The sequence below is a fragment of the Struthio camelus genome, chromosome 1 (genome assembly GCF_040807025.1).
Source record: "Struthio camelus isolate bStrCam1 chromosome 1, bStrCam1.hap1, whole genome shotgun sequence".
Lineage (NCBI taxonomy): Eukaryota > Metazoa > Chordata > Aves > Struthioniformes > Struthionidae > Struthio > Struthio camelus.
Genome location: NC_090942.1, coordinates 29,924,189 through 29,939,089, shown reverse-complemented (window position 1 = coordinate 29,939,089; position 14,901 = coordinate 29,924,189). Strand labels below are relative to the sequence as shown.

At 36.6% G+C, this 14,901-nt stretch overlaps 1 protein-coding gene across 7 annotated transcripts in view; it reads left to right on the top strand.

The window, feature by feature from the left end:
- MDFIC (MyoD family inhibitor domain containing) overlaps positions 1–14,837 on the top strand; it is a 53,545-nt gene extending 38,708 nt beyond the window's left edge. For all 7 annotated transcript variants that reach the window (XM_068932883.1, XM_068932888.1, XM_068932873.1 and 4 more), the window contains one exon: positions 11,340–14,837. In XM_068932883.1, the coding sequence (XP_068788984.1) occupies positions 11,340–11,587 (248 nt within the window). In that variant the 3' untranslated portion in view covers positions 11,588–14,837. The remainder of the gene's footprint in view (positions 1–11,339) is intronic.
- The last annotated feature ends 64 nt before the right edge of the window (positions 14,838–14,901 follow it).

Here is a 14,901-nt window from a genome sequence, read left to right as displayed (position 1 = left end):
GATTACAGTATAGATTTCTACATTGTTTTCAAGCTACCTCATATACATACTTTCAAAGTACAGAAATACAGGATAATCCTTGCTGTCACATGTAGTCTCTTGACTCATCTAGTACCTAAGGTTAAATATATTCAGCATTACACAACTAATCTTTTAATGTTCTCCTTTTGAACGTGGGAACTTAAATGTGTTCTGAATAGCATGGCCCATGCTGCTAAAGTCTGCTGCTTTAAGTTTTCTGTTACTAGTCTGAGTGAAGCACAAGTTTTATTGTGTAGTGATTATAAAGTGTATCTGGGGTATTGTGATGTGCCTACAAAAGAATACTTGTTTAAAAAAATCTTTTATTTTTGCAATTTTATTTTGCTTTACAGTTCTCTGGCGGACTTTTATATTTGCGTTCATACATCTGCATCTACTCATGAACAAACATTCTTTCAGCTTCTTCAGCTTGTCAGTAATTCACTCTGTGGGGGCTTCATTGGGGAACTGTAGGTTAATAGTCATATATGTATCAAGCTATGACCTTCCACAAAATACCAATATACCCTTGGTTTGTTCTATTATCACTGAATTGTTTGATAAGATGCGCTGGTAGAGACCCTAGCAATGGTCAGTTGACATATAAAATACGAAGGACAGATCACTGTTTATAGAAAGATAATTTATCCATCATTTAAAAATACTTGTGTTTATATACTTAGGGCAATGTTAACTCCTTTATGACTACTACAAGGCTATCCTTGGAAAAAACTTACTATAATTAGGCAGGTTATCTATTCAAAGGATTTTCGTTCCATTTAAATGAATAAATATCCTTGAATACCTCTAACTATACAAAACCAGAAAATGACACTAGTAAGTTCTGTACCTGAGGATTGTATAGACATCCATCCAAAATATTATACAAACGTTATTTTGAACTGAACCTCTACAGCTTCTTTATATCATGATTCATATCTTCCTGGGCACAGAGGTATTTTTGTGAACAGTTCTCTCTTACTTCTTGTTATCAAATAACTTTTCCGTAGAAACTATTGAAAAGGTCTACAGAAAGATGAAGGGGACTATTTGTAATTATTTATAAATGTTGTTTGTCTGCTTGCCTTTGCTTTAACTTGTACCGTGTTAACCTCACAAGGCACTAGTTACTGCTGAAGAACTTCTGGGCTTGATTTTATCTGCAGGTTGTTTATTTGTGTTTGCCTTTATGCACACCTGTAGTAATATAGGTGTAAGTAATATAACTTGTATGTGATTTTGTATGTAAACTTATACAGAGAGAGACAAATTAAATTAATTTTTGCATTGTGAATATTGAATAATCATCTGAAGTTAACTCAGCTCCTTTAATTTGCTGTAGTGCCCAGATAATTTCAGTAGAAAGAAACATATGTAAACTTGCATGCTCTCAGATGTTCCAGTTCAGTATAATGCAAAAATTTTGTGATTCCTTATGGGTGATTTTGGAATCTATATTGTTCATAGCTTTTTTTTTTTTCTTTCTTTTTTTTTTTTTTTTGGTCTGTTCTGTCTCCTACTTTGAGTGCTGCTGCTGTGTTGCTGATCAGGAGAAGAACTGGTTTTGTTATGTGAAACAAAGTGGCCAGAGAAAAGAAATTAAGTATATTCTCAGAAGTGCTTCTTTCCAGAACTTAAAAGTCTGTATTTCAGACTAATATAGTTATTTAGCCTGGAAAGAATGGTATCCCACATGAATGAAAAGGACATCAGAATGGGTGTGTAAGATGCAGAAATGAGAACATCTGAGGACAAACATGACTTGAGAACAGATAGCCAGGGGGAAAAAAAGGGGAAATAGTTGCAAGGATAGAGTCAGGAATATCAAAAAAGGATTGATGATGAGGAGAAACTTGGAAAGAAATGAAAGTGAGTAGGAGGCCCAGAGGGTTTCTGTAGTAAAGGAAAATATACACAAGAACTTTTGGACGATAATCCAGATGAAGTACAGACCGAGAGGAATGCAAAGATAAATTGTGTGTGCAGTAGTTTTCAAAAGATACATATCTTCTTATGACACTGCACTGAAGAAGATATGCTTTTACAGCAGTTAAGTGAGATATCTGGTTATCAAGTTGAGTTTAGACCATAGGAAAGAGAAAGTATTTTCCTCGTGTTCTTCCTCCCTCCCAAAAGCTTCATTTTTGTTATTTCTTCTTAAAATACAAGATGTGAATATTTTTGTAGCACCACACCTATTTGTAATGCTAAATAAGTCAATCTGGTCATGTCTGGTAGTTATTTTGGCCTGGAAAGTAGTATCTATTGACAGAACAGAAAACCTGGTAATGCTTTGAAGCAGGGTAGAGTCAAGAAAGATCCAAGCTTGCCGCCTATCCTGTGCGTGAGAGTATTTGGGCATTTATTTAAAAAATTAGCAAATGCTGCATGCTATTCATGTACTGCAGACTTCAGCATATACAGTGGAAAGCTGAAGTCCAATGTTAATTTGCCTAGCGGGTCACACCTTTTCTTGTTGCTGTTGTTCTTCAAAGTACTAGACAGCCCTAACGCAAGTATTAAAAAAAAAAAAAGAAAAAAAAGAAAAAAAAAAAAAAAGAAAGAGAGACCCCCAAAAGAAATTCAAAACTTTTTTATTTATTGTTCCAGCTCCAAATTCCATTTGTACTGTAGATTGTGAGCTTTAGGAATTACAGTTATGCTGAAAGTGTTTAAAATGCATCAGACCTTTTGGTAGTAGCAATAGTGGAGAACTTTTAATATCTGCCTTCTTAAATTATCATGTATACTTACGGAGTCATGTCAGAAATCCAGAAATCCACTGTTTAGAAACACTTTCACATCCAATGAGGCTTAGAAGGGTGTAAGTTCACTCACGAGTTATGTTCTTACTCTACATCTATTATTAATCCATATTGTCCCTGAAGAAAACTTACTCTGCTCCATATTTTATACTGGAAAAACAAAGGAATTATGAAATAGTAACATTGTCATTCTTAAAAAAAAAAACAAAAAAACCCACTCATTTTTAAACACTGCCAGTGCAGATTTTTTTTATTCAAAAAAATATTAATAAGATTTAAAATGATTTATGTCAGGTGTCACAAATCTTCCAAAACTGGTCTGTAGAACACTGGCATAGTGGTCTGAATCGTCACTCCCTTGCTCCTGTTATGTGTAATGCAGAGGAAACACCTCAGAAACATGAAAAAGCAATCACAAATGAATAAAAAGATGGCAGTCTAGGTGCTACATTCAGAAGTTTTTTTTTTTTTGTTTGTTTTTTTTTTTACCCATAGACAAGGAAGAGGAGAAAGTGGTACACGTCCAAAGCAACCAAAAGTAGAAAGGAAGTCTAAAGGAGATAGCAATGACAGCTCTGGGCAGTAAATCTAGATTTTAGGAAGTGAGAAAAACCAGCTAGCTGAGTACATATATATGTGTGTCAGAATAGTAGAATATGAGTAATAATGACATATACAGGGTTGAAGGAAGAAGAGGAAGAAGAAACTGGGCAGCAGAAGGGATGGAGCAGGAGCTGAATTAATGGAAGGGGAGACAAAATGAAGTAGACACTAATTATTTTGTAAAAAACAAAAAATGTTTTCCTACCAAAACCAATATTTTCCTCTATTTTCACAGTGTTATTACGGAAATTTAAAGAATTTTTCCTGTAAGGGAAAATGACTGGCGCAGTGACAGCGGTTTTAACTGCCTTTTATGATGAAAAACTAAGTTTGGGCATTTTGCCTTTGTACATTCAGCTTGGTGTTTTTCCTTATGAAGCTTCATTGTATGCATTTTTTTAATCAAAGTGATTATTTACGAAAATGAATGGTGAAGAGAGGGAATACAGGCTTTGATTCAGTATTGAAATGGAGCTTTCAGTCGTGGTTAAGTTGCTGTGACCTCACAAGTTACTATATTTGCCTGGGTAGTTACCACACATCAGTTAACTTGCATGATAATTTGAGCTTAGGGCAGTACTTCACGTACGCAAAAGGCTGAGAGCGTACATGTGTGCAACTACTGTATTCATCTGGTAGCTGTAGCTTGTTAAACTGCGGAGTGTGGATCATGAGTCTGACTCCTTTATGTATGGTGAGACCTTTACTTCATTCCTCCTCAGGCTCTCTAAACTGGATTGAATGACGCTAGGGGGTACCACAAGCTGTGAAAAACTTGGATCTGGTGTGTGTGGGAACTTCCAAGTATGGGCACTGTAAGACATTTCCAAGGATGTTTTTTCAAGATAGGTCGCAGACCTAACCAAGCTAGATGAAGGAATGAGGTAGATGAAGAAAGCCTACAGTGCGTGGGTGAGGTTCTGGGGAACGACAGAGGCGAGGGAGGCCTGTCGCCAGATTTAACTCACTGCTGGTGCTTTTACAGGAGCAAGGCCTGAAGCTTTTTTTCGACCTTCTGGATTGTGTAGCGTGTGCTACTGACATTATCTCTGAGAGGCAGTGCAGAAGTTTCACCCAACATGTATTTTTTTAAAAATCAGATGTTTAAAATGCAGTGTTTCAAGATTCATTTGAATCAGCCTTTTTTTTTCTTTTTTTTTTTTTTTGGGGGGGGGGGGGATATAAAGAACTTTGTCATCTTGTTCTAGAGGTTGAATCCAGGCATAGAGGTGGTGGACAGCTGTTTGGCTCTTGCTGCTGACTACATTAATCTGTTAGCGTATTCCAAGTAATATTGATGTCGTAACTGAAGTGAGAACAAATCCATCAAATAACCTTTGTGTTGAACCAAGGTCTTAAGAAGCAATATATATATGCTTATGTGCATATATATGAAAAGTAGAGAGTATTTCTCTTAGCAGTGTAACTGACCTCTGCTTGAAGTACCAAAGAATCTTATTTGGATTTACAACTGAAAAATAGTTTTCAGTCAACTTTTACTTTACATTTGGGGTATATGATTTTTGCATAGGATATGCAGTAATGAGCAATGGGAATGAAAGCTGCAGACTCTGAGGAAGCCTTAGGTATTTTAAATTGACATTTTTCTTAGTATTTCTGTATGTTTAAAACAGGATCATTTTTCTCCTCAGGTTATATGTGTATTAAGAGTTTAGAATACAGGAGTTGATGAAAATTTCCTTTTGTTTTACAATGTAATTTGCCTGTTCAGGCACCCTTTTAATTTTCTGGATCGAGAGAAATGATGCTTTTCAATTTTAAAATGTTTGAATATCCTGTATCTTATGATTTGTAATTTTATCTAAATGTAGCTCTGTTATCTGGAGGATAACCACAGTACATGTGACATGCCGGCTTATTCTTTCTGGATTTCATATTTCTACTCCCGATTTTTGCTGAGCATAGTGACTTCTCTAAGGGGGATGAGTTGCAGAGAGGCTGCACACAAATTACTGCAGGAAATCGTGGAGTGGCTGCCTGCCTGCTGCAGCTCTGTAGGTTTGCACCGCACCTCTAAGTAATATATACTTTTTAGAAACTTCTGCTCAGCTGGCTTGTCTTCAACTGGTGCCCTGTTTGTGCTGAGCGCCGTCTCCGGGCTGGCTCCTGCTGTCTGCAGGGGGCCTGTCGTGCCTGCTGAGGCTTCTGTTCATCGCTCCGCATGGGCCCGGAGTAAACCCCTGCTGCGGACCTCGACTGCCACTTTGATTGCGGTTTTGCCCTTTTTGATTCTTGCTGTGAGACAGCAGAGTGCCTGGAGATTTGTTTGGAGTTGTCTGAACTCTGTGAATATAGTTAGTAAAAAGCTGACCAAGGTCAGCGTTCTGTAAGTGGGCTTATTTACCATTATAGACATGAAAACCTTTTATCATATGTGACCTGCCTGCCTGGCATTGGGTCAGTTTGTGACAGGTTAGTGTCAAATATTACAAAAGCAGCACAGATCAGCCTGCATGTGTGTTTTCTGTACTTTTTACAGTTTAACTTTTGCTGATCTTGTACAGTTTAGGTGGTCAGATGGTGGTTCTCTTAAAATCTGTTTCGTAAGTAGAGCTGCACATTCTTATAAAAATAAAGAGGAGGCAATAGAAGGGAAGTTGAACTAAAAGAAATATATATATTTCTGAATTTAAAATCAATTAGACATGAGAGTAATGCCTGTGTGCAAAGGTATTAGAAATAAAAAATCCTGAGCAAGTGCAGATGTTTCAAGACATTTTCGTGTATAAAAATTAAATTCATGCTGTTGAATTGTTATATTCTTTTCCTTTAATGAGCGTTGCTGTTATAACTGAAAGGCGATATAATGTGAGACCCTTTGGGCTTTGAATAACAGTGGATAAACAGTTTTAAGGGATTTCAAGCTACTACTTGGGTGTTGTCTGAGGTACCATTTATAACCCAGTTAAAGTAGATGTTACATGTACCTTTTACACTCCTTGGTACACTCTCCTATGAAGAAAGACTGCAAGAGCGGGGCCTGTTCAGCCTGGAGAAGAGAAGACTGAGAGGCGATCTCATCAACGTGTACAAGTATCTGAAGGGGGAGTGTCGGGAGGATGAGGCCAGCCTCTTCTCCGTGGTGCCCAGCGACAGGACAAGAGGCAACGGGCACAAACTGAACCACAGGAAGTTCCATCTAAACCTGAGAAAAAACTTCTTCACTGTGAGGGTGACAGAGCCCTGGAACAGGTTGCCCAGAGAGGTGGTGGAGTCTCCTTCGCTGGAGACATTCCAAACCCGTCTGGATGTGATCCTGGGCAATATGCTCTAGAGGACCCTGCTTGAGCAGGGAGGTTGGACTAGATGATCTCCAGAGGTCCCTTCCAACCTCAACCATTCTGTGATTTTGTGAAATCAGCACAAAGTAGCTGAATGTGTACATATGATCTAAGCAGCAAAACCTGGATGCATTTGTTAGATTCCTGTTTGCTTTGGCATTGTCTAATAGTTTTCAGAAAGTTCCCTAACAGATCATTAACTTTTGGGGAAGTTTCAAAGGACTAAAGAAACAGCTTTACTTATAACTAGTATTTAAAAATGCTAAATGGGGTTACCCTTTTAACTTCAGGGTGAAAAGTCTAACTTTCGTCCTAGGCAAAGCAAAAGAATAATTGAAGATGAGCTTGCATGTCTGAAAGCTTCTCTCTTTTTTTTTCTCTGACTATAAGTTGAAATCACAAATGCAACTGATTAAAGAAGTAGTGCAGACATGCTCCTTTGTTTTATATATACAAAATACTTCTCTGTAAAGTGTAACTGATCACATTTTCATTCTTGTATTGAAAGTATCAAAAAGCAGTGGAAATTTGAGGATTTCTACTCTACACTTTCCAGTCTAAGGAAAGGAACCGCAAAGATGAAGGCTTATCTTCCTTAATGATGGGCTTTTGTAATGAGACATGGGATAATTTCTTCACTTTATGTGAAAATACTCACATGGAAACTTACTTAAACCTCAAAAAACTTGGAAGATAACTGTTTATCCACAGTAATGTATCATTAATATCAAGGCAGACAAGAGCTTTGTTCTTGATAAAGGACACCCCTAATCCGTAACTACCTTAGAATATCTAGTGGGAAATGACGAATTGTTGCTGTAGCCTCTCTTCGGATGACTTAGTGTATTTAGGAAATCTTTAATTCAGGCTAAAAAAAAAAAAAGTAGTAGTAAATAAATAGATACTTTTAAGCTAGCCTCTGTTTAATGTAAATACAGGTACTATGTTGTAACTGATAGTGCCATATCATTTCACCAGCAAAAAAGACTAGAATGTCTCCAGTTTCAAAAAAAATGCTCTCAGAAATTAAGATCACTGAATTTACTTTTTTTCCCCATATCTATCCCAAATACATAAATTTAAGTTTAGTTCCAGTTGGATTAACGTGTTCCACTACTCACTCATCTGCAAAATCTATGAGGTTTTTAATGTAGTAAAGTCAAAGAGTGTAGTTAACTCCACTGAAAACTAGGTTGGCAATTTTTAAAATATACACCTTATTCTTAATATGTTAAAATCATTTTGAAAAATAAAATAATCAATCTCTTTGATCTTGGAATGAGGGAAGTATTATTAGGAAGTAGAATATATTTTAGTGGTCTCCAACATGATACTGAAAAACCTGACATTATCTCTTGGAGTCGGTTTTATGTGGTAACTTCTTCATGGCTGGATTTCACTGAACATGAAACCCTAAAACAGCAACCAAAGGAAGTGCTTTTTAGCTGTATACGTTTGACCTCAGAATTGAAGTTTAGGGTATGAATATGGGTACTAGAGAAGGATGTGTGAGTTTTCTTTAGCATGTTGATTTGCTATAACACTTTAAGGTTTCTTACTGCCGTTACAGAAACCACTGTTGCTATATCTTTTACTTTTCCTTATAATCTGTAGATAAGAAGTTAAGGAGTAATACATGGAGAAAATTATTCTTCAGCACGTTTATTTTGTCCAGTATTCCAGATCTTCAGAATCATCATTCTGAGTGCAGCAGGTTAGGTAGGGGTAGGTAACAGCACACTTTCTGTGCATTGAATAATTTCTGCCTGACTGACTACTAAAAGCCAATAAAATGGGGAGGGGGGGAAGCATGATTATTTTAGTTGTGTCCCTGAAATACGGATCAGAGAGTTTGCATTCATTGCCATTGAATGAGTCACTGAAAGAATGAAGAGAGCAGTAAAGGGTATCTCAACTTCATGTAAAGTGTTTGTGTATGTTAAGTAAAATTCATGGGGAAAAAAATGTTAGGTAAAGATTTTCTCAGTGGAAAATGAGTTTTTGCAATACAGGCAGAAGGAAATCAGAATAAACTGTAGGTAGATAAATCCTTTCAGTATTTCAGTCAGGGAAAAGGAGATGGAAAAGATAGAACCTCCAAGTATCGACTTAGTGTAAAAGTTTGTAGATTTGGGGGAAAAGTTTTTGGTGGGACCAGAACGTACTTTGAGTGCAGTGCCTTTCATTTAACCTATAAATTGTGTCTCTTGCCCATCAATAAATGTTATAATGTTATAATTTCTGTGAGTGTTTATTTCACTCCCTTGTAACTTTACATATCCCTGCATGAGACAGTCAGGATTTTCTTATTTTCACTAGTGATAGTTATAAAGATTTTTTTATGCTGGTTTGTTTAAGACGACAGTAGACATAGAACAAAATTGTTTACAATTTTTATTTGTTTGTTTGTTTTTTAGCATCTTTCAGCAACTTCTTTTAAAGATGCAAAATAGTAAAAAAACTCAGTGTCTGAAATATGAAGGCTTCTTAGATACAACTCTTAGCTTCTTTATCTTTTTTCTTCATATTAAAGGGAAATCTGAAAGGAGATTGTACCTGAACAAATTTAGCACCATCTCTATGACAACCAGCTAATTAATTGCTGTCGGTCTGGCTTTGGTCCTCTTCAGTGAACTGATACTCCCTAGCTTTATTTCACATATCTTCTGGGCTTTCGATGAAGGTCATTTATATAGCTACAGTTCTTGGTCACAAGAAGCTGTCTTTTAACACAGGCAACTACTTTCTTTAAAAACAGCTCAATCTTACCTGTGTTTTTCTCTTACAGTTTTGCTTCCTGCCCAGTGATACGGAGTTTCTGAGGGTTATTTTTTCTTGATTTTCCTGATGTTTCCTTTTTTTTTTTTTTTTTCCTTTTGGGCGTATGTGTTCGTTACGTATATGATAACTGTGACCACCACATTGCAATAAGATATTCCCAAGCTGAGTCTGACTTTAACTAGCATGGTAACTAGGAGAAATCCATCTGCAGCATTATGGACCTTAGTGTGGGCTAAGAGCTCAAGTAGTTACTTTACTTCCTGGGACAAATTTTGCGAGCGGTGTTGGACCATGTGCTTCTGTCATGGCATTGCTGTGGGTATCCGTGCTTGCTAGTGTCAAGTCAGCGCTAAGGCTACCCTACTGTGCAGTCAGAAGTTCTACAGCGCTAGAGGTACTTTGAGTCAACCAAGATACTTGCCAAGCTTACTCCATCAATTTTAATATAATAACTGTGTTTGGGAGGCTTGGTGATTTTATTACTATTGTAATAGTTGCAAGCTTTCCTTTACAGTAATGGTATCCAGCCTGTGAATTGTAAGAACATAACATTGGTGCTTGATCAATTGAGAGGTCCATGTAGCTCAATATCCTGCCTCATAGTGGGCTGTTATAGCAGGTACTTAAGGGTGTAGGGACAGGGAAAGGATGTGATGAGGCAGAGTCACATCCCAGAACCCCATTCCAGGGAATGTTCGCTGCAGATGATTTTCTCAACTTTCGACAATTCGTAGCCAAAAGAATTCATGTTTTGCAAGCAGTAAAAACAAGAGTGGAAGCTGAAGCTAAGAAGTAGTCTCTATTCTGAAGATTTCTTTCATTTTTAGGTTTTAATTTTCTTTCTTGACTGTTCAAGTAGTGAACAGAGTATATGTTCTCACAAATTAAATATACTGTATATTTATTTTGTGCTTACTATGTGTGGACACTGAAAGCAGGTGAATATAGCTTTCACTCCTGCAATTTTCTTTTCATGGGATGATGTTTAGTTCTGGTGTTTCTTTTCCTAACATATCATGTGGACATGTTAATTGTTTGAGGTTGTTTGATGTATTTACTGTTTGTGTACCTTTTTTTGTTGTTGACAGTTTGTTGCATGCCTCCTCAATTATTTAATGTAATTTAGTAATTCTTATGACAGATGAAATCAAGTGTAGGTATAAACTCTACTGAAGCTTGAAGTAATGCATAAAAAGGATTATCGAGACATTTGTGTGGAAAAGCAATAAAAAAATAGACAATTCAATTGAATATTTCATATATTGTTGAAAGTACAGAAATACATGTAACATGCTGTTATGCTGTTTTTAAGGTGTGCATAATACCATAAAAAAAGCAAAAGTGTTGTGCTGTGGCAACTCCCTTGTTTTTCTTCACAACCATTAAGCCAACAAAACAGATTTGAAAAGGCAAGATGCACGGGGAGGGGCTGGAAATCATTTTAGATAGTTTTGTTCATTAGCTGGAACTTTGTTTCTCTTACGGGCGTGCTGGAGAGGGTTATGACTGAAGATAAAAATGTTGATGTTGTACTTAATACATTGTAGACTGGAGAAATGCATATAAGTGGACGTTTAGTATTGGGAGTAGCATGTGGTCAAGAGTGATGAAAGAAAACTTGCACCAAAGCTGATACTGAGCTGGAGACAAGTTAGGCTGAACTTTGTTCCATTAAGGGAGCCTGAAGATGAGACACACGGTCCCTCTGGTGTCAGATAACATCTACTGGAATCATTGTATTTCATATACTTCTTATTTCACATTGTGATATATTTCTAGTTAGAATGACATAATAATTTTTTTCTTTTTTCTTTCCTTTTTTTTCTTTGTTAATATGTGACATCCTGCTGATCTGGTACGTATGAAGATTGCTGTGTTCACTGTATCCTGGCTTGCTTGTTCTGTGAATTTCTCACCCTCTGTAATATTGTTCTGGGACAAGCATCCTGTGGCATCTGCACATCGGAGGCCTGCTGCTGTTGCTGCGGAGATGAGATGGGGGATGACTGTAACTGCCCATGTGATATGGACTGTGGCATAATGGACGCATGTTGTGAATCTTCAGATTGTTTGGAGATCTGCATGGAATGCTGTGGGATTTGCTTCCCATCATGAAATATTTATCCCATTTTATTTTATTCTGTTAAAAACTGGAGAGCTTTTCTTTAAATCCATCTGAAGAAAGATAAGATAATATTCTCACACAACCAACTGGTATTGCACTGTTAGTTCCTATATATAATTTTTTTTTTTTTATTAAGCAATCCCTGAAACCGGTATTCTAACACAATTTGTATAGTTTTGTATGTGAAACTCAGGCTACGTTCCAGCTTCCTTTTGGCTTTGGAAATGGGAGAATTTACTGGAACTGAATTATAGGCCTGATACTGCAGGTTGTACGAAGGCAAAATTGCCATTTGAATTTAGTGACAGGTTTTGGTCAGAGAAAAGACTGCAGGGCAAAGCCTTAAGTGTTTGCCTTTACCTACTTTAATGGTTAAGCGTTTGAGTGCCTCCATACATAACATACCCTTAGAGGAGTTCTTGCAAGCAAAATGTCTTTATTTCAATCTCTGTAGCTTGAATGTAACCTTGTTCTTTAATTTTAAACTTAATTTAAAAGTCTGCAGCAGGAATCTACAGCTGGTTTTGCTACAGAGGTTACATCAGAAATTTTTCTTTTATTTCCTGTTTCCCATAATTTTGAGAGAGGTTCCTGGTATTTTCCATGGTTTATAACTGATAGTGGGTGCAGATTTGGCTAACTAAAGGCAATCTGAGTTTTGCCGCCTATTACCAAGGCTTCACTGAGACAAGGCAGAATAGAGAACTTACATTTTGCCTCAGTATTACTTGAAATGTTTATTTTTATGAAGAGACTTTAGAAGTCTGGGTGGACATAAAATACATCCTTGCATTTGGACTACCAAATCCTTCAAAATTTGGCTATAAAAGGGAAATTATCAAAAATTAACTCAAGATTCTAAGCCTGTGTATTAGTACCCTGTCCATTTTTTGTGGCTTTGCAACCACTGTCACCTAACTTAATATTTTGTTCTTTACCATGTGAGAAAGATCCATAGAGGATATAAACAGGATATAACGACCACATTAAATTAACTAGTCAAGGAATTCTGTCATCAAATGCAGAGAGTAAATGTAAAAATGTTTATTCAAAAGCACTTCTTTTAGGTGCTGTTTTTAAATAATTCTTTTTAAAAGGATTCAGTCGGCAATTTTTTCCCTATTTATTCCCATTACAGATTTTCTCAGAAAGCTTTTTTTTTGTCATTGTAATTGGAAGATGGATTTGGTCCAACACACAGAGATTTATGGCATTCCCAGATTTAGGGAAAAATGGTACCCACTTTCTTTACCATTTTCTAATTTCTCCCCTCCATCTCTGTAGCTCATTAACTTTCCTGTGTAAAACACCTGTATGCCGTGATCTCACATAAACTTAAGCTTTGCTATCTACACTCCAGATTTCCTATTTATAGGTAGTTGGATCTAGTAAATGTAGGCCTTGTTACAAGACTCATTGATAGCTAACGTGATGTCCCTATTAAGTGAATTGACTGTAAAGGTCTCTTTCCACTGTAGTGAATTCAGTTTATATAAATGTGACAAACTAAAGATCACAGGAATGTGAAGCTAAGTCAACATATTGTCTGTTATTAACCAAAAGCTTCTTCCTACGAACACTGACTAGTAGTGCTAACTACTGCAAGTTACCACTGAAGGTAAAATAGCTGTATCCTCGACTATGCTAGGGAGCTGGGAGGTGGTACATTTTGCATTAGCATCTGCAGTATTGTGGTATACTCTAATGCGATGCAGATTTACTCAGAGGGCGTCTTGTCTGTTTTTTTTATGGTTACTACAAGACATGATTCTTATCATGTCCCCCACCCCCCCCCAACAACATACTGGGCCAGATTCAGATCTCTCAGTTGCATAAGCTAAGTGCATTTCCATTAATGTCAGAATTTTCCATTGGTTTAGCTTGAGTTAGAGAGCACAAAGATATTATGGTAATAGGCACACTAATAAGGAATGATATAGTTAAATTGATAAATTCACTGAGCTCAGAATCAGGCCCATGGGGCTCAATTATGACTCCTAAAAGTCTGAACCACACTGGGAAGGGGGAAGAGTGCATTGGTTGAGTGGCAGTGCCTGGAGGCATTTTGCCTTTGTAAGGCATAATGCCTCTGGGGAAATTGGGGGCATCAGAGTGAGCACTGGGACTTGACGCACCTTGGAGGAAGTGTAGTCAGTGCTTTGCCCAGTGTAGGTCTACGAATGATGCAGTGGTGGTGAGGACACACTCTCCGGGGCTAGGTAGCCCTGTTAGCTCTCCTTCCTGGTGTCCGTCTTGCCGCAGAGAAGACTTACGGCTGTGTCCTGTTCCAGCTGTGCTTTTGGGGGTTGAGGAAAAGGACTTCCTGTCTCTCGTCCTTCTAGGACATCTGTGCCTGAGCAGTTCCAGTTTTGTATTTGGAAAACTGCACATTTGTCTTTCAAGCTTTTAGTGAATAGTGGGTGTTAGTAAAGATTGCTCTTACCACAAGACAATAGAGTATAAAAAAAGAAAATGTCAATCTAGGCAGTCATTTTTCTTTGTAAAAAGTTTGTTTATACAGTTTAGTATACAAAAACCATTGTATCTACTTACAGGAACCCATTTTTTTATTGAAATTGTGAAAACCAGGGAAATGTATTTACTATTAAACATTTCTTTCCAGTACTGTTAAACTAAACACAAGAAGAGCTCTGTTTCTGCATATATACATATGTACACAGACTCGCACACACACAACATATATTATTCCTTTTCCCAATTCATTTGTGAGATACTAGGAAGTGAAGATACTGTGTTTATTAACCCTTATAGTAATTAGAAGTATCAAATTATTACAGACTTAATTACAAAAAAGTTAATTGTGTGATTTGTTTGACATTTAAATATAATCTGCTACTATTTGTCATAGAAATATTAGCACTTTTGTAAAATGTATCTTTGTAGCAGAGACTATTAGTATATAGTTTAAGGAGTTCTTTTCTATATTTATATTCATAAATCCTGTTTTGTAATGTTCACTCTATAGGCAGTCTTATAAGCACCTTGTGTAATTAAAACAAGCAGAATTAGAAAGAGTCAAATGTGAAAATATAGTTTAAATAAAATTAAAAAATGAGAACTTGTCTATTTTATAAAAGTTCTTGTGAACTTGTACAGTGTTTCAGTATGTAGTTTTGCAAACTGGTCCATTAAAAAATGGTAACTTGCTATTTGTATTTTATGTTAACTAGATGTGCTATTCTCAAACACTATTTTGAAATAAAGATCTTTATTTTGAAACTTTGGTATTTCTGCTTCTTCTAGTCCCCTGTTATTGTTTTGATTCATGATTCTGTGTCTTATT